At 37.6% G+C, this 23642-nt stretch overlaps 1 protein-coding gene across 14 annotated transcripts in view; it reads left to right on the forward strand.

Moving 5' to 3' along the window:
* Positions 1–23642, forward strand: part of ZNF438 (zinc finger protein 438) — a 51188-nt gene that overhangs the window by 14753 nt on the left and 12793 nt on the right. For 9 of the 14 annotated variants that reach the window (XM_053978123.1, XM_053978052.1, XM_053978140.1 and 6 more), the window contains one exon: positions 17420–17476. Coding sequence is in view for 12 of the 14 variants with exons in the window: in XM_053978052.1 (XP_053834027.1) it covers positions 17449–17476 (28 nt within the window). In the remaining 2 variants the exon portion in view is untranslated. The other 5 variants (XM_053978131.1, XM_053978100.1, XM_053978103.1 and 2 more) reach the window with 4 other exon arrangements.

The raw sequence follows: 23642 nt of genomic DNA on the forward strand, positions 1-23642 counted from the left end.
GTTTTGTTTTGTTTGTTTTTTTTTTGTTTGTTTTTTTTTTTGGTTTTTTTTTTTTTTTTGTTACTGACAATGTCAGAGCAAGTAGTTGGAAGTTCTGTGCTCTATTGGTTCTAGAAGTAGCCTGAATTTTGATACTTCAGTTAAGAGCAATCTCATTATCTTATTATTCTGTTATAGGTAACTTTTTCTGTCATAATCCTAGTCTTCTTAACTTGTGCATCTAATTGTCTGCTTTGTGAAATTCTCAGGCTGCAAGTAATTCTGTTTTGTTGAGCTGTATTATTGTACTTGCAACACAGATGCTCAGAAGTCTTCCCAGTAACTGACTGACTGAAGTCTTGTGAATGTGTAACTGTGAGCTCAATGGGATTATATGATTATACCTGGAAGAAAATGGTTTGTAGGTAATAAATTGTATCAGTTTGAGCCCTTTTCTTAATTTAATTCTCATGCACTCCTATGGCTGTGCTTTACTATATAAATAGACATTAAAACAGTTGGAATGTGTGTTGTTGACTGTGCTGCTATGCTGGTGAATGATAGGAAGAATATATTTTAATGAAAATGTCTTTAATCTTTTCAGGAAGTCTTAAATTTGATGCCTTAGTTATAATTGGAATGCAGTCAGTATGCTGCCCAGTTCTTAATTGCATACTCCATCATGTAACTGGAACATGGCTGTCAGATCTGTCTATTTTTGTTGCTGAACCCAATGTTCTTATGGGGTATTATTCAACACAGAGAAATCCAGTCCTGGCATAAAGTATTTATACAGCAGTTATGTGAAAAAAAAAAAAAAAAAAAAGCACTATGTGAGTATAACTGGTCAGAAGAGGATGCTCCTTGTAATTTCTAGTTACACAGTCATTTTATTGTGGCCTGCTTGTCATCTTCAGATACTTGAGATTTGTTAGGAAACTTTGTATGAAGTAAGTGGGTTTACCTTTGCATATCCACTTGGGTATGTGTTAAACATACTGCAAGCATGATAGGCTTCTGTGCAGCAGGGCAATACTTGGATTAAAGCTTTTTTTTTTTTTCCAAAACAACTCGTTTTTGACTATATATTATGAAAACACTGATGAATTTAGAGTTAATTGAGAGGCAAACTCTCCTGAAGCCTGTTTCCCATCTAATAGGATGTATAGTTTATCTTGCCATTCACTTTACCTGTTTAATTTTGCTTCTGCTTAGATGAAAGTGGAGAAGAATTACTCGCTATTTTGTAAAGAAAAGTAACCTGTTTTGAATTTATTTTGTAAAATACATAGAATGTAACCAACCAGACTCTATTATGAATATCACCTTCAATGTGGAAAGTATCCTAAGTGGTAATGAACTTTCTTCCATGAAAAATTTGTGGTTTTCAGAGTCTATGTGAATTGCATCTTGCTTTTTGTATAGCAGTTATGTTTCAGGATGTAAGCTGGTTCTGTTTATCCTCTGTGTGTGTGCGCACGTTGATCTAGTGATTTAACATAAAACTCTTGACTTTGATATCTGTAATGTACTGGAGGCAGGTGATGCATATAGCTGTGATGCAGGGAAGAATTGGACCTAACCTTAAGTGTATTTAGTGCAGAGAAAGAAACTCTGTTTTTAACAAGCTGCTATAGAAATAAGGAATTGTTTGAATTAGGGGAGCGTTTAACCTTTCAGACAATGTAGTCAACTGTATTTTTATATTCAGTTGTTATCTCTTAGGGAGGACATGTAAATTACTGTTGTGACAAAATGCATAAATGTGTCTAGGATTTGATAGTAATTAATTCATTTTACTTATCTAAGCATAGATTAATTGCCTCAGTTTGAAACTGGCTATAAAAAGTAACATGTAAATAAATTTAACACACATCCGGTGTAATGGCACATTTGGTAGAACTGAAGGTGCTTTGTTTTCAAATGCAGTGGTTTCTCACTTTCAGTGTTCACAAGCTGTTTAGTCACAGAGCACCTCTTGACTGGATTTTTAAGGGCAATTTTTATCTCCATGGCTTTCTTGACTTAAACTCTATGCGATAGAGTCTTAAGTGCTGCAAAAATGTTGATGAATTATGTTGTTTGCCATCGGTGTGCAGAAAGAATCACAGAATATCCTGAATTGGAAGGGACCCACAAGGGATCATCAAAGCCCAGCTCCTGGGCCTTCACAGGGCAGCCCCAAGAGTCACACCCTGTGCCTGACAGCATTGGCCAAACACTTCTTGAACTCTGTCAGGCTCGGTGCTTTGACCACTGCCCTGGAGAGCCTGTTCCAGTGCCCAGCCACCCTCTGGGTGAAGAACCTTTTCCTAATATTCAGCCTAAACCTTCCCTGACACAACTTCAGGCTATTCCCTCATGTCCTGTCACTGGTCACCAGAGAGAAGAGCCCCTTGTCTTACCTCATGAGGAAGCTGTAGACTGCAATGAAGTCTTCCTTCAGTCGCCTCCAGACCAAGTGACCTCAGCCACTCCTCACACAGCTTCCCCTCAAGGCCCTTCACTATTTTGGTGGCTCTCTTTTTTTACACTTTCTAACAGCTTTATGTCTTTCTTACGTTGTGGTGCCCAGAACTACACACAGGCCTTAAGGACAGGCTATGCCTGTTCAGAGTAGAGTGGGACAATCCCCTCCCTTGCCCAGCTGGCCATGCTGTGCCTGATGCCCCTCAGGGAGGCCCTGCAGCAAGATCTTGACAAATTAGAGGTCTGGGCAATCACCAGCCACATGAAGTTCAACAGGCAAAGTGCTGGATTTTGCTCCTGGGATAGGACAACCCTGGATGTAGGGACTGGGCAATGAGAGGCTGGAGAGCTGTGCCATGGAGAGGGACCTGGGGGTCCTGGTCCATGGCAAGTTGAACCTGAGCCAGCAGTGCCCTGGCAGCCAGGAGGGCCAACCCTGTCCTGGGGGGCATCAGGCACAGCATGGCCAACTGGGCAAGGGAGGGGATTGTGCTGCTCTGCTCTGCACTGGGGCAGCCTCACCTCGAGTGCTGGGGGCAGTTCTGGGTGCCACAATAGAAGAAAGATACAAAACTGTTAGAAAGCATAAAAAGGAGAGCCACAAAGCTGGTGAAGGGCCTGGAGGGGAAGCCCTGTGAGGAGCAGCTGAGATCACTTGGTCTGTTCAGCCTGTGGGAGAGGAGACTCAGGGGAGACCTCACTGCAGTCTTGTGAGGGGAAGGGGAGGGACAGGCACTGATCTCTTCTCTGCTGGCCAGTGACAGGACATGAGGGAATGGCCTGAAGTTGTGTCAGGGGAGGTTTAGGTTGGATATCTGGAACGGGTTCTTCACCCAGAGGATGGTTGGTCACTGGTTCCCCAGGGCAGTGGTCACAATACCAAGGCCAATGGAATTCAAGAATGTTTGAACAATGCTCTCAGGGACAGGGTGTGACTCTTGGGGGTGGTGCTGTGCAGGGCCAGGAGTTGGACTCTATGATCCTTGTGGGTCCCTTCCAACTCAGGATATTCTGTGATTCTGTATTTTTAAGTCTTTTTAATTTCATGGTTTTAGATGAACAGTCATGAAAACAGAGAACCTTATAAGATATTTAGCAATTTGAAAGATATTTGAAAACAGAATACACTGTATCCTTATACATGTGTTGCTCCTGTATAGAAAGAGTTCTGTTCTTGTCATCTGCTCTAATGCTCTAAGTAATTTTATCATCTGTAATGTAATTCTTGTCATCTGTTAAATGTTATATATTGTCTAAATTTGTTAATTACTGAAGGCTTCTCCTAAAATTCCCATGCTAAACTTCACATTTCAGAAACTTAAGCTCAATTCTTCCATGTATATAAAATGAATTTGGCTTCCAGTCTGTGAATTTTCGTGATACTTAAATACTGTAGGTGCTACAGCTATTGCAGTCAACAGTTTTAAAAATACTTGCAAATTAAATATGTATATAGCCAGAAATACTGAAAAAAATATTTACTTATTTATCTTTGAAGATAACTGTCATCAATGGAAATACTTATTGTTTTAGATTCATCACAGAACTATGGGTTTGAAGGGAACTCTTTGTCACTGCAATTTTGTGTTTCATTTTTAGGGTTAATTCAGTTCTAACTTGTGGCATGATCATTGACATTTACATGGCATGGGCCATGAGGCCTGCATGCAGTAAGTGAATTCACACAGATCAGAAATAGCTTAGAAGAAAAGTGCAAAATGTCTTTGGCAGTTATCACCATTATTTTTAATCTCCCCATCTCACTTCCAGTGCCCTTAAAATAAGTAGTTGAGCTGGATGAATCGATGTTTGATACAGAGGATGATGCAGATTGTTGGCATGCACCCAGTGCACATCTCAAAACTACAAAGTTTGTAACACAGATCTTATATTATTTCACTACTAGTGAAAGGTGAATTAATTTGAAGAACAGAAGTGAATGGGGTAGAAATAATATGCAGGGTTTTTGGCTTTGCTGCAAGGGAAGCATTGATTTTTGTTTTTACAGAAATACATTTGGTAATGTTCTTTCCATATTAATACCCTTATCTAAATCTTAAAAGATACCATGTTCTTTGTCCAGTCTTGTATATTTTGCTATTTAGTGCAAGTTTTTGAGATCAAGCAAAACAATAGATTAAAAAACCAAATCACAGCTGTCTAAAGAAAACTATAGCAGACTGAAATAATTTGTGTGTTAAAACATGTTTAATGAGTGTTCCCTAGAGAAACTCTAAAAAATGAAATGTCACAGCAAAACCTTACATACTTTTCTGTGGACTTGTATATTAAATGTTCTGTTGCCTGCTTGAGCAGTTCTCACCATTCAGAAGACAAGCAGAGTAGTACTGTGGCAGTGGTTTTTATCTGAAAAAAAATATATTGGAGACGTTTTATCAGTGTAATTCAGATCCTAGAAAGATGAGCAGTTTCTTAAAAGTCATTCTGTATTCAGTAAAGAAAAATTATGAGAATTCAGCCTGTTGCAGGTATTGGGAGCTTGTGCTGATAAATCACTTGGCCACTAATCAATATTTGAAGCTTTGAAAAGAATTCTTTATATCTATCTGACAGTTTTCAAACAAATAAAAGCCACTCTGTTGTCTTCTGTACAGGTTTTTCTTTCTGAGGCATGTGGAATAAATAGAGCAGGTGTGTTAGGAGCTGTGATCTAATTTTGCAGGTTTGGAGCCAAGAACAAGTTCTGCATGCACATACCTCTCCGACTTTAAAAGAAGAGCAGACTTAAAAAACGAGGAGTACTTGAACATAAAAATGTGACTTTCTTGACACCTACTTGTTCATTTAGTTATACCCAGAACAGTTCTTCTCTTAGGAAACATGATTTGTTTGGTTGAAACAAGGTAAGGAAAGGAGTGAAGGAATACAGTTTTAAAGAATGGGGAGCTGATGATGGCAAGCACTGTATGGCTTGGAGACAGGAGATTAAGGAGGTAAAGTTATTAATATAAATCTGTGGGCAGTAGAGTACAATGGAGTTCTTTAAATATAGAGGATGTTCTTGAAGGGTACAAAAGCTTAGTAATGATAGAAGTCCAATTCTGGGCAAGGATGATAAATTTCTGCTGTGCAGAGAAAGGCATAAATATTCAATAAATATTTTGTTCTGTATTCAGGAAGAGACTGGATGATGCTTTTACATCTCACCACCTCCATCATTAGTGATGGGAAGAATGTATTATCACTGTATCAGCAACTATTAATGTTAAATGTTTTTAAATCTGCTGCACTGACACCTACAGATACTAAAAAAGAAAAAAAGCTTAGAAGCTGTATGAATTATTCATTTTGAGTTTCAACATATCATGGAACAGTGGAGAAATTTTAGAAGGCTGGAGGTGAAGGGGAACTAATGTGCCCAAATTTAGAAAGTATAATAAGTGCACCTTCAAAAGGCCGATAGTAGTATGCTGTCAGTGAAGATTTAAAGGAGAATTGCATAATTAATGCTGATGAGAATGGGCAAGTCAGATCTACATTGTACTGCTGCGTGGGGTTACTCCTTTCTGTAAACTGATATTAGACTGACTGGCCTGTAGTTCCCCATATCCCCTCTCTTGCCTTTCTTGAAGATGGCTATGTGCCTTTTTCCAGTCTTTGGAAATCTCCCTTGATGCCATGACTTTTAAAAGATGATAGAGTGCATCCTTGTGGTGACACTGATCAGCTCTCTCAGCACTGCTGAATGCATCCTTCTGATCCTGTGGATTTGTCCGACTGCATCTTCATCTACTCGTGTTAATGTTACATCAATGCCTCAGCCTCTTCCATGGCTTCGATCACGTTCTCTGCTAAGCATTAGGCCCAATTGTTCCTTAGCCTTTTTGTTGTGGCCTTTGCCTTTCTTCACTCTCTATGTGCATGTGTGCATGCTTGAATAGTGTCTTAAATAATTAGAACTCTGCTGTAATCTACAGACACTGAGCATGACTAGCAAACTTTTGATTTGGACATAAAGTAGGAATTAGTGCTGCTATTCAAAAAATAGATGTTTGGTTATTTAATTGCCCTAAGTGAGCAGAACTTCAGTGTTAGAATGTGAAGGCATGACATGACTCAAGAAGTATAGGTGTCCCACAGCATGGCTTTTATGGTAAATTAATGAAAAGGTACTGTGTGTGTAACAAAAAAACCCTAGTTGCTTTAAAAGCTTGGTCATGCTTAATTGTTTTCCTCTTGATGTACTAATTCAGTTTGGTCTTGCTTAGTTTGAGATTTAACTGAATGCATTTGGAATACAAATATCCGTAGGAACAGAAGACAAAGCTGGAGGCCCATAGAGAGAGAAGAATGTTCCCAGGGTTAGCATAGGCTGCACACCACAGCTGGTTGCTGGATAGCATCCAGGAATAATTTTGACATGTTTATTTCACATTTTTTCTCTGTGAACATGTTTTAAGGACACTTCATTAAAAATGTCCGATAGCCTTTGAAGCTCTGTGCCTTTAACGTTTTTCAGACAACAAACAGGGTGGTGGATACAAATACGAAAATTATTTTGGCAAGGACTATTTGCACAATGAGAACAACACAAGCTAAGTGAGTGAAGGCAGTAAACTAGGACAGGTTGGATTTTGATTTATTCTTTTTTGTATTTTTAACTGTTTGAAAGTTTTCTTAGTAAGTATGGTTCATCAGTAACACAGTGCTGACAGACAATAATAGACTGCAAGAAAGAGAATAATTTAAATAAATCACAGACTATGTTGTCCTGTATATTTTCTAGGAATGGTGTACCAGTTTGAACAACAGCTGATATTTTATGTACTTCTTGATACTAGTCAATAAAGCATGTCACTGAAACTAGCTATGTCTGGAATATCTGTGTCTGTTTAAATTCTACTATTTGTATTAAAAAATGTAGGTATACTAGATTGACTAGAAAATACACTCTGTTTTGTTCTGATTGTTCTTAAAGTACATGACACATTAGTCACTTCAGCCCAGCAGTTGCTTTTTCAGTTGGGTCAGAGCTCTGAGAGCTCCCAACCAGGGAACTGGGACATTCCATGCAGGAGAATCTATCAAAGTGGTGACAGTCCTTTCCCAGAAAATGAGAGGGATGTGACTGAGCAAAGAAGGCAGGCGAACAGCTGAAGCTCTCTGCTGGGGTCTGTATGAATTAGTCTGGGCACAGCAGCAACAGGGAGGGCAGATGCTGCCTCTGCTGCCTGTGCTCAGCTCTCAGCTGGGCTGTCACTTCCCTGGCTGCAGCTCTCATCAGGGTTCCAGAGCTGTAGTTCACATCTTCAGCTGTGGGTGTTGAACTGCCCTTAATTATGCAAGATAATTTTGAGTGCATTGGTTGCAAGTTGAGAATTATTTTTATCTACAAGTATAAAATTTACGCAGTATTCTTTAACACTTAAGGCACCTACTGTGACAGAACTTATATAAAATGTGACCTTTTAATTTTTGCACTAAATTTGGAACTCTGGGTTTTATGAGGGTGATTTGGTGAGATTATGCTCTAATTTGTCAGCTTACTGTTTGATGATTCTTCCATTGTAGAACAGTTTATTATATGCTTGGGAGGCAGTGAAGGTGGAAGCTGCTTAAGATGGAAGTTGCTTATGCTAGACATTAGATTTTTACAGCATTTTTAGGTATGACCTGTTAAACACATATTCCTTTCTGGTGAGTAAGATCATGTTTGGGAAACATAAGATACAACTCATAGTTGAGCAATGTTTTTAATGTTGGGTATTGTTGAAAAAAATCCAACTATTATATTTGCATGTCTAGTTATAAAAGCGTATCTGTTCTTGAAGTGTACTGAACACTCAGCTATGCAGAAAAAAACCCATCCTTAGCCCTGGAAGAGTCTGGGCTAGCAGTATTAGAGGCAGAGTTTGGGGGCAGATCAGTGTAGCACCAAAACAGTTGAACCAGTTCTTAGTAAAACATCTAATTCCTTACCTGGAATATTTTTTACTACAGGGCTGTCTGCAAGGACCAGTTGTGCCTTACAACAGTTACACATGCTGAAATGAATTCTACTTCTTCAGCAGAACTTAGAAGTTGCTTTTGAGTTCAGCTGAAGAAAACAGGCTTCTTCCTTCAACATAAGTCACTAAATAGTTCAGTGTATAATACAAATTAAGAGCTTTTTTTGTTTGTTAGGCTGTAGACCATTAAAGCAAACTAAAGTTTTAAGCACGTGGCAGTGTTAGTTTTTTTGGCGCTGATACCATTTTCCTGTTCTTTGTTTCTTTAACTTCTGTCTTAGGAGTTTGAATGTGTGTTAAAGGTGAGCCCTTTTGAGGGGGAATTTAAACAGAAGGTCATCAATTGGTAGGCAGTTTGAATTTTAACTTCTTGGAAGTACATCCCATCTTGGCCTAGGTAATTTGTTGCTTGATTGGGCACAGTCATAGTAAACGGATGCTATTTTTATTTTTTATTTTTTATTTTTATTTGCTAGTTCTTAAATGCTTGTTTTCCTTGGGTCTGTGAATATGATATATTGAACTTAAAAAACATACGCATGCATTTTATGAAGTATAGAGGATATTGCTGCACAAACTTTATAAATGCCACAATGTAACTTTCCTGGCCTTTTAAGGAACTTGTAATGGAAATTCTTTTAGAAACAGCTGTAGATGATGCTCTTATTTGGTACCATGGCAAAATGGAGTACTGTGTTCAAGTCTGCAGCTGTAAAATCAGAAATAATTCCATTATTTTAGTCAGAATTGCAAAAGCAATTCACCTTGCAAAACCTGGAGTGTTTTTTTGCTTTTTGTCAGATGTTGGTTTTTCTTCTAAGTAGAACATTAACAACATACCCAGACTATATGAAAATAATGAAACCCTGTAGAAAATCCTTCTTGAATGACATAGGAAGTTTTATCAGAGAGATGCAGATTAGTGTTGAAGTAACCCAAACCACTTCAGTCAAAATAGAGGAAGTGATTGACTATTTCTTATTTAGTCTCTATAAAACTTCAGGGCCATCTGTGATTCTGTGAAGAATTCAGCATCACATTTCAAACTTAAATCAATCAAAATTGTGCAGGTGAATATAGCTCGGAATCCTCTGATTATTAGTGGAATTTTTAGGGCTCTGTTATCTCACACATTCAAATAAATTTTTTGTATGTGTGGTTATGTTTTGAGGTATCAAGTAGCTCCAAAATATGGTAGGACTGTCAAAATTAAACAGAACTTGCTCTCCTTTCAGCATTGCAGACCTTGTTCTTTGTAGTCTAAAATGAACAGAATCCTAAAGCTTTCACTGGAAGTTGTAACACTACTAGTAATAGCTTATTCTTCAAATGTTAAAGTGGAGGAAGATTAAAAAAAAAAAAACAAAAAAAACCAAGTAAAATACAACGAATGGGTCTTTTTGGTCTTTCCTGTAGTCCTCTTTAATTATTTTGATTGGTACCTTTGTATGTTAACCTCGTTCTGCTCTTGGAAATAATCTGGACTTCTGTAGTGTAAAAATAGGTTAATTATTAGGTAAATAAAAAGTATATATGGCATTTTATTACAAAATGTCTTTATTTTCTGCCAATCACTGAAGTTCTCTTTAATCTATCAGCATAACTGATGGATTAAATATTAAATATGGGAGGCTTAGGTAATTCTGAAGTATGGTAAGAACATTGCCATAGGAATTGATTAAATAATCTGTCCTATGTACGTGGACCAAATTTTGCTGTCATTTTCAGGCTACCCTTTGCTTTCAGTTAGTAAATACAATTTGATTTCTGAAAGGCAGTTGTTGATGTTTTCAAGACTCATCCAGACAAAGCTGTAATGCCAGCGTTGACCCTGTTCTAAGCAGGGAAGTTGGATGGGATGACCTTGTGCAGTTTCTGCCAACCTGAATGATTTTGTGACTAGCTGTGTACACAACCATAGATATTTGTCAGGTTCTGTGAAGTTTTAGTGTAACTCCAATGAAATTGCTGTTTTATTGTTTGTGATATTGTCTATCTGAAAAGAAAGCTAATGTACAGCAGCAGATACACAGAGAGAGATAAAATATGTAGTCTGGTCTTATCAGATCAAGCCAGTAATTAATTATGAACAAAAGTCAAAAAGTCTGAGTTTAATTAGGTATTACAAACTGAAAACCATAGTGGTGTGCTGCAATTCCACTATGAATGATGTAACATATTGCTACCAGAAGCATAAGATACACAGATTGTGCTTTATGAAACTGCATTGTTGAGAATCCCAGCAAAGTTTCTAAGCAGCTTGGACCCAAGCAATAAATGAGTACTTAATTAAGAACCAGGATAACGTGGTGGTGGAGAGGAACAGGAGTAGAAGGAGCTGTGCTGTTTAAATTTTAAAGTGAATTCTAGATTAGTCATTACCCACTAAGAATGTTTTGGTTTCCTGTTTTGTTTTAAATATTAAGTTAATTTGAATTTAAATTGTAAGAACAATGGACCACATAGATTTCATGTAGTATCTTATAAAAATGAAATTTGTATTTTCCAGAACTATTTTTTAGCTGTCCTAAGAGTCAAGAACAAAATCTATCAATTTGTATTGATTTGTCATTTCACAGTTACTTCCACACCAGTAATAACCAAGACTGTATTTTAAATCAGAAACTTTGGCCTTTTAATACAAAGTAATGGCAAAGATGTCTAACCCAGATATGGAACTTATATGGGTCTCCAGTTTGTGGCATTCAGAGCACTCCTACCAAGAAGTGATTTACTAAGGAAAACATAATATGATAATCTGTCTCTTTAAAATGGAAATTTGGAAAAAAATATGTTATTTTTTGACATTCAGTGAATTGGCTAATATTAGGCATAATAGTGACCACACTCTTCTGAATTTTTTTTTTTCAGAATGGAGTTGTTTACTTAAATGGAAAATAGTTGGGGTTATTTATAGTCATAAAAACTGTTCCAGTACACTTCATTTTAATATACATACATTTCATAAAATGAAGACTCAATTTTGTACCTTCTCTACCCTTCTCTTCTCCCAGTGTCTTTTTGAGAAATGTCACTTTTATACATTTTTTCGCAGGTCCTTGAATTTGCTTTTTTGGAGATAGTTACAGTTGTGAAATAATAATTAGTGAGACTGTATGCTAGTTTGTCCACAATAGTAGAAAGCGTGTGGAACAGCCTCATTTCTTGCAGTATATATGCTGGTCTTTATTCATACAAGTGAAAAACCTTCAAGCTGATTTCAAGAGACTTATCTCCTCAAGAAAAGCAATCATTTTTCATTTGCCTGCTATTTTAAGCCAAACGTTGATGTTGCCCTATGTTGTTTCATAAATAAGCTTTTATTCTCAGCAACATGTTACTGAAAGTGGCATAGAACCTGTCGTGTAGGCACAGTTCCACTCTGACAGATGGGCAGAGTGTAGGCTTGCCAGCCAACCATTCCCCACATCACCCAGCAGAGTATGAAGGGAAGCATTTTTGTCCAGGATTGCCACTGTGGCATTCAGTGCATGTAAGGCTTGAAGTTCAGGAAATGCGCTCGGACTGGCCCATCTCACAGGATGACCAAAAGTTTAAAAATAGCCTGGGTTTTAGGTTCTGCTGGGTTTGTGCTGTTCTCTTTCTTTTTGTGGTTCTGCTGAAGTCATCTAATGGGCGCAGCCAAAAGAATTCTGCCATGGACACGCATTTCTCCGTGATGAATTATCTAAGTATGGAAACACAAGCAGTGAGCAATTTCAGACACTGTTGTTTGTGACTACATGCATATCTCTTTGGATATAGAATAGGAAGACTAGGATCTGATACAGGATTAACTCTTGATGTAAAAATATGAAAAATAGAAAACATGGAGTAAATCAGACATTTGAGACTGAAGATGGAATAGTGAAATGCAGAATATTTTTGCAGGTTTTCAGAAATGCAAATCAGCTGTTGCTTGGTTATTGGGGTTTTTATTTTTTAAACAAATTGGCTTAATGCCTTGTGCTTGATTTTTATAAAGTAGCCAAGCACTGCAGGCTTTTGGCAAATACACTTGCTTGAACAAATGCTTTTGTGTGTTACAGTAGTCAGTCATAATGTCTGTCATTTTTATATTTCTCTTTATTTTTTCATAGCTTCAATATTTTAATCTTTTATTTCAAGTCTAACTTGGCCTTTATATAACAGTGGATTTTGCCAGCTTTCCTGGAAGCTGTGCTGATTCAATACATTCAGACTTTTTGGGGAACTTGGTTTCAGTTGAAATGTTTCTAAATTATGGGAAATACTGCATGGCACTTATTTACAAGATGGCATGGTATGTGAAAGAACAGGTGTGAAAAATGAAGTGAATAAAATTGCTTTTGAAATACAAATGGGCATGTCATGAGCTTCTGTCAGGAGACTGTCTCTTCTAAACTGTACTAAGTGTTTAATTTTCCTTTTTAGCTGGGTGTTTTCCTTCTGAAATTAAATAGCATAATATTTCTTTACATGCTTAGTTTTAAATTAAAATTCATAATTAGGCTTAATATGAAGTTACAAGATTTGATTTAATGCTTTCTTCCAGTGCCTGAACTAACGTACACTGTATTAGAAAGTACAGTCGTCATTGAGAAGCTTTGTTCTTTTAACAAAAGGCGCCAAAAATAAATTTGGTTAGGGTCATAGTGGTCTAGTTTAATACTGTTATGATAATAAGTCCTATAATTACTTTCAGGTAGTTCTTCTTTCCCAGAGGACGAGGTTTTTCGTTTTGATGTCTGCTTAAAGCATGAGGATGACAGTAAAATTAATGTCATAACCTTTACAGCCTATTTATCGCTTTCTCTGTAATGTCCTAAAGGATTTTGTGTAACATCTAAGATAAATGTCTTAGTAGGGAACAAGCATCAAATTAGGTTAATTGGGTTCAACTGATATTCATATTCAGTGTGTCTATCAGAACACCTGTTTCATATAAAAGACCTGTGGGTATCTTCTGTGAAAATTGCTTTGAAATTATTACATATATATGCTCTGCTTCCTTTGGTTGTTAAAGACTGAGTTATAGTATGGGATTTTTTTCCCCAGTTTGCTTGCTGTTTTTGCCCCTTAGGAATAATGAAATTTATCCTTTCATTCTCTGGTTACATAAGGAATAGTACAGGCATGATAGAGCTTATTTTATGGCATTAAGAGAGATTTTACTTTCTAATTCTGTCCAGCTTCAATGCCACTTCACTTGAAATTCTTGTAATAGATTTCTTTTCATCTCTGAGTGGTCAGCAGCAGATTTCTAGAAAACTAATTTGAGTTCTGGAATACTGTGACTTGAATGATTTTATTTAGTGTCTTGTGGTAGAGTTACAAACTGAGCAAAATAAATTTTAAGATTATATAAATTTTAAAAATCTTTATCATTTTGATAAGCTCTCAGGTGGAGAAGAATTTATGATATTGGCAGATAGAAATAATCTGTATCATCTCCAGTATTTGGAAAGAGCCAGTATTGGACTCAAATATAACCAGGGAAGAGTGAAAGAACATTTGCCTCTTCAGTATTCAATGAGAACAGCAGGACATACTGAATTATTAGTTGCTAACCAGCCTAAATTTTTTTCTGGATGTAAGAATGTAAAAGAGGTACAAAATTAAATTAATAATTTTGGTTTTAAGCATAGCTTTCTTTGAACATCAGTATGGTTGTGTTTTGTTTTGGTTTTTTTTGTTTTTTTTTTTTTTTTTTTTAATGGGAAGTAGTCATACCAAGCCAGATTTATTGTGAAATGGGAAAGAAAATCCCCAAACCTGCTGAGGGCAGGCATAAGTAGTTTTGTGGATGTTATAATCTTGAAGTTCTAAAAGTTTGAGTCAATGTACTGTACAGAACTTTTTGATGAGACTGTATTTTATGTTTAGGACATGCATAAAATGTGTGTAGATAATAAATATCTGTTAAACGTGTTATAACCTAGCAGAAAAGTGTCAGAAACTGTCAGAGAAAGGATCAAAAAGACAGGATCACAACTGATGTATTTGAAAACATAGTAAAACACAGACAGGACAAATGCACAATGCTTATGGTTTGCTTTGTAATCTCTATATGTAGTCAAAGAAAACATACTTTAACACAGCTGTACATACAAGCATGGACAGAAAAATTTGAAGGGATGCTAAGAATTTGTCCTGATTCCAGAATCTTTAGCTCTTCAATTTTTCAAAAAAAGGAAGTTACGTGATTAAATATCTCCAATATAAAGTGCAGTGAAAGGTTCTTTCATATAACAACAATAATAAAAATACTATTCATGAATTGTTAAAAGACATTATCAATGTTAATTGGAGAAATTATACTCTTTTAAAATTATTATGATTAAGAGCAGGTGATGTCTTTGTCAAATGAGCACAGTCAAATAAGCACTGGATTTTCTAGGTTAATACTATTAACCTAGAAACCATTTACACTAACCATTTACAGTTAGAGTTCAATTTAAATCAGAGATGCCTCTAGAAAATGTTTGGATTTATATGATCTAATTTTGTGTTGTAGTGTTAGGATTTGTGAACGTGTCTGGGAAGAACACTGGAAAAATGTCTGGAGCTTCTATTTCCACATAGTATTCTAAGAATTGTTGCTCTGTATCCTGAAGTCTGGTTTGTTATAATTCTAAAAGTGGATAGTAACTATAGATGGGGCACCGTCTTTACATGATTTAATGCTCCCATACACAAGGAAAAACCATGGAAACCTAAAAAAATGTGACTTTGAAGTAATAATTTTGAGAAGCTTTATTTGAATATAATTTCTCAAATTCTTTTTACAAGAATATGTGTTGCTTTAAATGTTTCAGTGTGTTTTGAAGTGCTGTAAATACTAAGGGGGAAGAAAAACTTCAGACTTTGATTCTCTGAAAAGCAGTTATTGATCAATATGGCCTTAAAGAAGGATGTCATACAATGTGGGTGACAGGGATTTCTAGATTTCACACTGATTTCTAGAAGTGTCTCGCCATCCCGAAATTACATTGATGTGGCCTGTTCCATTCGTGGATGTGCAGAGGGAGTTGTCTGTATGTTCCCATGGCATCAAACTGCATTTAGATGAGCCAATGTGTGTTTGAGTGCTGGGCCTGACAGCTCATGCCTTGCCTGCTTAAGTACCACGGACAGAGGCTCTTTGAGGCAGTTGGGGATCTGCTGATGGGCGTCAGCAAGCTGCTGCCAGGAGGTGCTGGATGATGTAGCAGAGCTGCATGTTAGGTATGGCTCAGAACAGAAGATACAGGTACCAGGGAGCTTCACCTGTTTGCTGTGTGAGGGGTGAATGTGTCACCTGTCACACAGCAAACCCACTGAGCCACGCTCAGTGTTCATGCTTTGATGTTGAACTTCCTGAAAATTGAATTGGTTTTCTTTTTACTTTACTGCTACCTACAGAACCATCTTCTTCAGAACCTCACCATTGCTTTTTGAGAGTCAATTGCATGATAGTAAAGAAATATGTTTAAGGCTTATTTTGTTTGGTATTTACATCACTATTTGTCCTATGTATTCTGTATTTAACCAAAACTAATCTTTGGGACATCATGTGCTCAAAAGATGTGTCTTGAGTGCATGTCTGGCATTTTCTTTATGTAAGATTCTCCTAGCTGTTAAATTGGTCAGGAAAGTCAGCAATCACATCTGTGCAACTGGCTTTGTTCATGGGAATGTTGTAGATGTGCACTGGTATGAAAGCCTAGATCTGAGTAAACCCCAAAGAAGTTTTAGTTCAATCTATGTCAGTCAATGGACTTTTCTGTTACCTTCCCAAAGCCTCTGGCTGCATCAGGAGAACAAGAGTTCCATACCCTTTGTGATGTCTAACATGTTAGTGGTCTTCTGTTGAACCAAACTATTATGCAGCCATTCCAAAAGCTAGGCCATTTTATGAAAAATAAATCTAAGTGGATAACAACAGTTTTATATTGTCATTATATTATCCTGTGTCTTTCATCCCTGACTGTTGAATCCCACTTCACCAGGAGCTTGAACAGCACACTCAACTGCACTGGAAAGAAGTAGAAAACGCTTAATTTACTGGGTGGCCATTTGATGTGAAGCTATTTTGTCAAATGCAGTGCATCACATCTTGTTGTAAATGCCAATAGCACATTCAGGGCAGGTGGCAGTGTAATGTTTGGTTCACAAGAGCAAGGTAGTATCTTCATTGTAGCATCCATGGGAGATTCTGCTGGTTAGTTATGTGGGATCCATGCAGTCACATAGAATCACAATGGTTAGGGTTGGGAAGGATCAAAAAGGCCCTACCTAGTCCCAAGAGCCCTGCCTGGGCAGGTAACCTTCTGCTAAATCTACTAGATTGGTCAAAGCTGAATCCAGCTTGCCCTTGGTGAGGCATTCATGGCTTCTCTAGGAAAACTGTTTCAGTGCCTCACCACCCTTACAATAAAGAATTTCTTCCTAGTATCTAATCTAAACCTATCCTCTTTCAGTTTAATGCCAATACCCCTTGTCCTATCTGCAGATGCACCTGTAGAAAGTCCACTCTGGCTTTTCTGTTGGCTGCCTTTAGGTACTGGAGGGTGCTGTAAGATCTCCTTGGAGCCTTCTTTTCTTCAGGCTGATCAGCCCCAGCTCTGTCTTCATAGAGAGGTGCTTTAGCCCTGTGATCAACACTGGGGCTCTCCTCTGGATCCTCCCCAGCAGCTCCACATATTTGAAGGGAAATGATTGTTTAACCCTGTATTGTCTGTGATTCTTCAGAATGTATTGCCACACTGGGATTCATGACTGTTCTCTTTCCTGGCTTTAAGAAGGTTGTTTAATCACAAGAAGCCTAGTTTAGTAGTACACAGTGTTGAAATATGGAGAGCACATATAGGGGTCCAAAGAAACCCTTGATTTAAATCTCTGGTGGTGTTTTCTTGAGAGGTATGGATATATTGGGATCCATTCTGAAATACAAGTCTGGAAACTATTGCCATTGTCCTGTTCATTTTTTTTTAGTTTGTAAGAAATTATCAGAGCTTCTAAGTATCTGTATTTCTTTCTAGGAACATTGTCGTAACTGTTAAAGGGCATAATGCAGAATCCGTTAACAGTTTCTGCAGGTATAGTATGCTTTCTATATTTTATTTAGAAATTAGATGCTTGTGATTCAAAATGTGGAAGAAATATCATCATTATTAATCACTGTATTACTTGTGTCAAGTATTCTGCTGTAGTATGATTTGAAAAAAAAAAACAATACTGCAGCATTTATCACTTTAAACAATTACAATAGCTAAAATTATATTCTTCTTTAGGGCATTGCTAATTACTGTTAACACCTGTAGTTGAAACTTGAAGTGCATAAATCTTCTTCTTTGATTCAGCATTATTAAGTATTATGGTTTTATTAAATTTTTTAAAATCTTCGTATATTTGAAAATCCCTGCTATATTTGATCCCCATATTAAATGGGGTTAAATCTATCTGCAAATTATGTTACACAGTTAGCAGAAACAGGAATAAACATTAACTTAGATTATTTTTAAAAATGACTTTTCTTCAGCATTCCCATCCTTACTATTGTTTTTTGTTTAGTTCTTTCTTCTCTGTGGTTTCTTCAAAAGTTGTCTTTCATTTATTTAGTTTTCACTAGGGTTGTTGTCTTGATTTTTTTCCCTCTGTTATTAGTAAGGGTATTTGTGTGTTCTCAAGCCCCTAAATGTGTAGCTGTAACTTCAGTTTCCTTTCCCTTTTGATCTGTGTCTCAATGCTACTGTTTAAGTATGATTTTTAACATGAATGTCATTTTTAATGATACTTAAATGTGAGTGAACGTTTGATGGATATGAGATCAGCTCTAATGGACCTTTCAGAACCATTGCTGGTTGTCAGTTAAGTTTCCATTGTTAGTACTTATGTTAATTAGGAAGAGCACTATCTATTACTTTATTTGAAACCTTGAGCTTTTACTGTCATGTAAGTTTATACTTTACCTGTTTTGTGAAGACTGAGTATTTTTATGATGCTGTAATTATTCTGAGGAAGCTGTTCCAGAAGCATGTCATTGTGATTGATCTTAGTTGATGAGTTCTGTGTCTCTTGGGACTATTCTTTCAAGGAAGACAATACTTCCGTTAGGTAAAGCTGCCCACCCCAGAGTGTGTTCTACATTCCCATGCTTGTGACTGAAATACTCGATTCTGATACTTAAAAGCACTAATTTAATTTTTCCTTTAGGTAACAGGAATTTTACCCCAGTTAGAGTCATACATTAAAGCCATTTTTGAATAGCAGTAGGAGAATATAGACTGTGGAGCTGTATGCAAACATCAGATTGATTAAGCATTTGCTTTGGAATTTTTTTTTGAAGGCTTTTTCTTTTTTCCCCTCAATCAAAATCTATTCCAGTCGGTATCCTGTTACTGACTTCTACCCAGAGGGAATGGTGAACTTGGAAGTGAGCTTCCATGTTAGAAGGCACAGAATAACAAAATAAGCTGAGTTGTAAGGGACCCATAGGGATCATAGAGTCCAACTCCTGGCCCTGCACAGCACCACCCCCAAGAGTCACACCCTGTCCCTGAGAGCATTGTTCAAACATTCTTGAATTCCATTGGCCTTGGTATTGTGACCACTGCCCTGGGGAACCAGTGACCAACCATCCTCTGGGTGAAGAACCCGTTCCAGATATCCAACCTAAACCTCCCCTGACACAACTTCAGGCCATTCCCTCATGTCCTGTCACTGGCCAGCAGAGAAGAGATCAGTGCCTGTCCCTCCCCTTCCCCTCACAAGACTGCAGTGAGGTCTCCCCTGAGTCTCCTCTCCCACAGGCTGAACAGACCAAGTGATCTCAGCTGCTCCTCACAGGGCTTCCCCTCCAGGCCCTTCACCAGCTTTGTGGCTCTCCTTTTTATGCTTTCTAACAGTTTTGTATCTTTCTTCTATTGTGGCACCCAGAACTGCCCCCAGCACTCGAGGTGAGGCTGCCCCAGTGCAGAGCAGAGCAGGACAATCCCCTCCCTTGCCCAGTTGGCCATGCTGTGCCTGATGCCCCCCAGGACAGGGTTGGCCCTCCTGGCTGCCAGGGCACTGCTGGCTCAGGTTCAACTTGCCATGGACCAGGACCCCCAGGTCCCTCTCCATGGCACAGCTCTCCAGCCTCTCATTGCCCAGTCCCTACATCCAGGGTTGTCCTATCCCAGGAGCAAAATCCAGCACTTTGCCTGTTGAACTTCATGTGGCTGGTGATTGCCCAGACCTCTAATTTGTCAAGATCTTGCTGCAGGGCCTCCCTAGATCATGACCAGGAGCTATATCAGTGTGAAATGATGATACTCTACAAATATATTAGTCTCCATATATTTTTTTACTATGATACTTTTTTGTCTTTGTATCAAATACCACTTGTTTCTTAAATGTAGCACTTTGAAAACATGAAGGGTATTATTAATTTGTGATGATTTATGTACAACTCTTATGTTGGTACATTTCTTACATATAAAACTTTCGAAAATAGATTATATTGGAAATAGAACCTATCCATCAATTTCATTCAATGTGGCATATTTGTCAGTGTTTCTGTACTTTGAGTGTGCTTGTTATTTTTCAGTTAAGTATGGAAGTAATGATTAGTGCAAGTTCTTTGAGTGACAGCTAAACACTTCACTGCTGCCATTTGTCATGTAATTGCAGGTGTTCTGTAATTTAATCCGTACTCCTTCAAGACATCTGTATTTTTCTCAGTTTTAAAATATTTCATAAGAGTGGATATCTTTTAAGTAGCAAGCAATTGTAACACTATGTTCAATTAGATACACTTTTATGAACAATAAGTATCTAACTTGTCAAATTTTATTTTTTCCTCAGGATTATGAAATTATCATTTCATTCATATGGCAACATATAGCATGACAATAATCATTGAAGCGCTATGTTTGACTATTCATACTCATGTTAAATATTTATTGTTGAGCAAGTGTTGGTATTTTTTATAATGCTCCAACATGGCATAAAATACCGCTGTGCCTTAGTGAACTGAAATACCATTGGCATTGTTAGATTTTATAAAATATTTTTGTTAAATGACTCTAACATGAAAGAATTGTGTATCTTAGACAAATATCTTAGACAAATATTTTACAAAATAAAAGGCTGTCCTGGTTTATTTATCTAATAGGTTTTGTCTTTTAAAAATATACATTGGGAAAGGGTATCACATGCTAAAGTAATAGTTTTGTTCTTTGGGTATATTTATTTTAACTTTTTTAAAATCATAAGTCAAGTGTGGTTCTGTACATTTTGTATCCATGTTAGTATGGTTGTTTGGTGCTAGGAGATCTCAAACTTCCATTAGCCTTGTAAATGTGTTTCTTAGCATCAGCTCTCACTTTGCTGGAACCCCTGCTGCCTTTGTATCATTAACATAAATGCAGGTGCAAATAGCATTTATGTAGTTTGATAGAAAGCAGTTGGAGACGTTTCACTGTGGGACACGACACTTTCAGATTGTGTACATCTGTTCAAATAATGTATCCAAGCCAGTGACATGAATGCAAGGATAAAAACATCTGCCCCTGAGACCATTTGCCATACAGCAGATGCTTGCATCTTTATTTATGCAGATGGTTTGTGTGATGAGCAGAGCAGTGATGAAAGTGAGAAAGTTTGACAAAGATTTCAGGGTATTTCTTGGGATAGGAAAATATGTTTGTAACAGTGCTTTGTTTTCACGTGTCTACTGAAAGAAGAACATCTAGTGTAAATACCGGTGGTTCTAGTAGCATGGACGTGCCATTTTGGGCACTGACTAGATTAACACAAGATCAGTAAAGGATTTTTTTTTTTTTAATCTCAGGCACAATAATTGTACTGCAGTTATAGAAGATGCTAGAAGAAGTAGTTATTTCAAACGGGAAGGCTCAACTGATTAGCTTTAGGATGCTTTCAAGTTATACAAAACAATGAATTGACTGAAAAGTTTGCAGAGGTAGAATGTTTTGAAATACTAAGCTAACTCCTCACAAAGTTGTTCGGAGGTTGGGTGCGGTTCTGTACCTGATTCTGCGGCTTGGGGGATTTTTCAGGACAAGCCGTATTTAGCATTGCAAAATTCTTAGGCAAATTATTAGGCCAGCGTGTTGTTTGAAGCTGCCAGTGGGGCAGTGGCCGTGAGCCGCAGCTGTGAGCCGGGCTGGCAGCTGCGGAGCGGGGGCTGCCGGGCCGGCGGGACGGGCACCGACTCCCTCTGCTGGCTCCGCTCCGGGCTCCTTTGTCCGCCACGGCCACGGCAGCACCGGGCCGGGCTGCGGCTCTCGGCCGGCTAAGGGCGTCGCCTCTAGCCTGCATTCCTGGCGGCTGCGTTCCTGTTTCCATCCCCTCGTTTGCTGGCACCACTGCCAGGCTTTGTTGATCCATTATCACCTGTAAGCAGTGTATTCCACAGTTCCTTTACAGCACATTCAGCCCCTTCTCTTGAGAACCAGCGCTGCCTTTAAACAGCACGGTGACTGGCATAGACAAGTTAGCAATGCCAATAAGCATTGCAATAATTGTAATTATGCACTGGGGGAGGAAAAGCAGTCAGATACTGTAATTGAAATTGTTTTCTGCTGCATCCTACTGCCAGTAAGGGCTAGCTGTGTTCAAGTTCAGCAGCAAGCGATAATTTTATATGTTATGAAAACTAATGTTTGCCTAGCCAGGACTACAGTATTTCAGAAGATGTTTTAGTTTTCCTATGCTATGCAGATCCATGTCTATCTTTGAAAATATATACATACCTATTTGAAGCACTGTGGAAATCCTTTAATCTTTATTTTTGTTTTAATCTTCAGCGGAATTAACTACAGGTAGCAATGTTTTGTGTATCTCAGCCAGAGCTGGAGAGTTTTTCTGAAGAAATCTGGCTCACGAAGAAAGAAAAGGGGGCACAATTAAAGCAGACAAAAACCTTAGATAGGGATTTCCTATTCAAAACTTAGACCACTTAGGTAATTTTCAGTGAAATTACCAATTAAAAAAATCCCCCAGAATATACTCTCCAGCTGTCTTTGGAGTTCAACAATTTTTCTGGTCCTTTCTTTGGAGAGTGATAAATTTCTGTATAATTTATAACAGAAGACTCAAAATAGTCCAGGCCAAGACTGGCAGTCTGTTGATCCTCTGTTCATGAGGGAACATTTTTGAGGTTTGTACTGCAGAAGTCACCATGCAGATGTTTTTAATGCCTCAAATACAATATGGTTGCTGTATTGAGCTGAAGTGGCAAATTAATTGTTTTCTCCTGCATATGGTCTTTCTTTAGAAAAAAGTGCACTGATTCTCACCAAAAAAAAAGTACTCTTTAGCAGGAATAAAACTTTTGCTTTTTTGTTGTGTTCTCTTTTGTCTGCACGTCAGTATTTAAAAAAAAAAATAAATTTTGGGAGTAAGAGGCCCAATTTCCTTACTGAAGTGAGACATACATGTTTTCTGTCCCAAAGAGGGTTGAACTCTCAGTAAGATGTAGGTATGTTCTCTTTTTTGAAAGAAGAGCAAAAATCTAATCAGAAACTATTTTATTATTTTATTCATTAAATGGCTCCACTTGACCTTTTCGTGCTGCGTAGTTTTTGAAGAATTTTGCCTTAATTTTTTAGCAGTCTTGATAGTTACTCTTTCCTGTACTTAGGAGAAAATAAGTCCATTAATTACTACTTACATTAGGCATATTGAAATTTTGTCCATATTGATTTGATCTTGATAGACCCTTTAAAAATAACTTTACATTGACTTTACAGTGGATGAGTTACTATTTAGGTCCATATCTTTCCTGAAGCTTGCTAAAAGAAATTTCCACTGGCAATTCTCTCAGGAATTTTGAAAAATCCAATTACAGGTGTTTACCCCCACTTTCTAAGGTACTTAATTTATATTTGCAATGCTGTTTGGGGGCTATGAATTACTAGTTTATGATCAATGCTTCCATCAAGCCCTTTAACTATTATCTGAACAATTAGTTCCCCCAAGTGGCTGCATCACTGCAGCCTTGCTTTGCAAATCTTCAGGGATGGTGTCCTCTATGGAACAAAATGACTGGGCAAAACCAACTAAGATATCCAGTGGACTTGTAGTGATAGCAAAATAATTTCCATTCTACTCAATTGCATCGTGTCAGATCACCAAGGTTTCTAGATAATGCCCACTTTGAGGCTGACATGGTTGGTTGCTGAAACTAGTAGAGGCATAAAGAAGCTGAAGTACAGTCTTTAATGATATTATCTAACAGTGTGTCTCAAAAAGAAG

The sequence above is a fragment of the Vidua macroura genome, chromosome 1 (assembly GCF_024509145.1).
Source record: "Vidua macroura isolate BioBank_ID:100142 chromosome 1, ASM2450914v1, whole genome shotgun sequence".
NCBI lineage: Eukaryota > Metazoa > Chordata > Aves > Passeriformes > Viduidae > Vidua > Vidua macroura.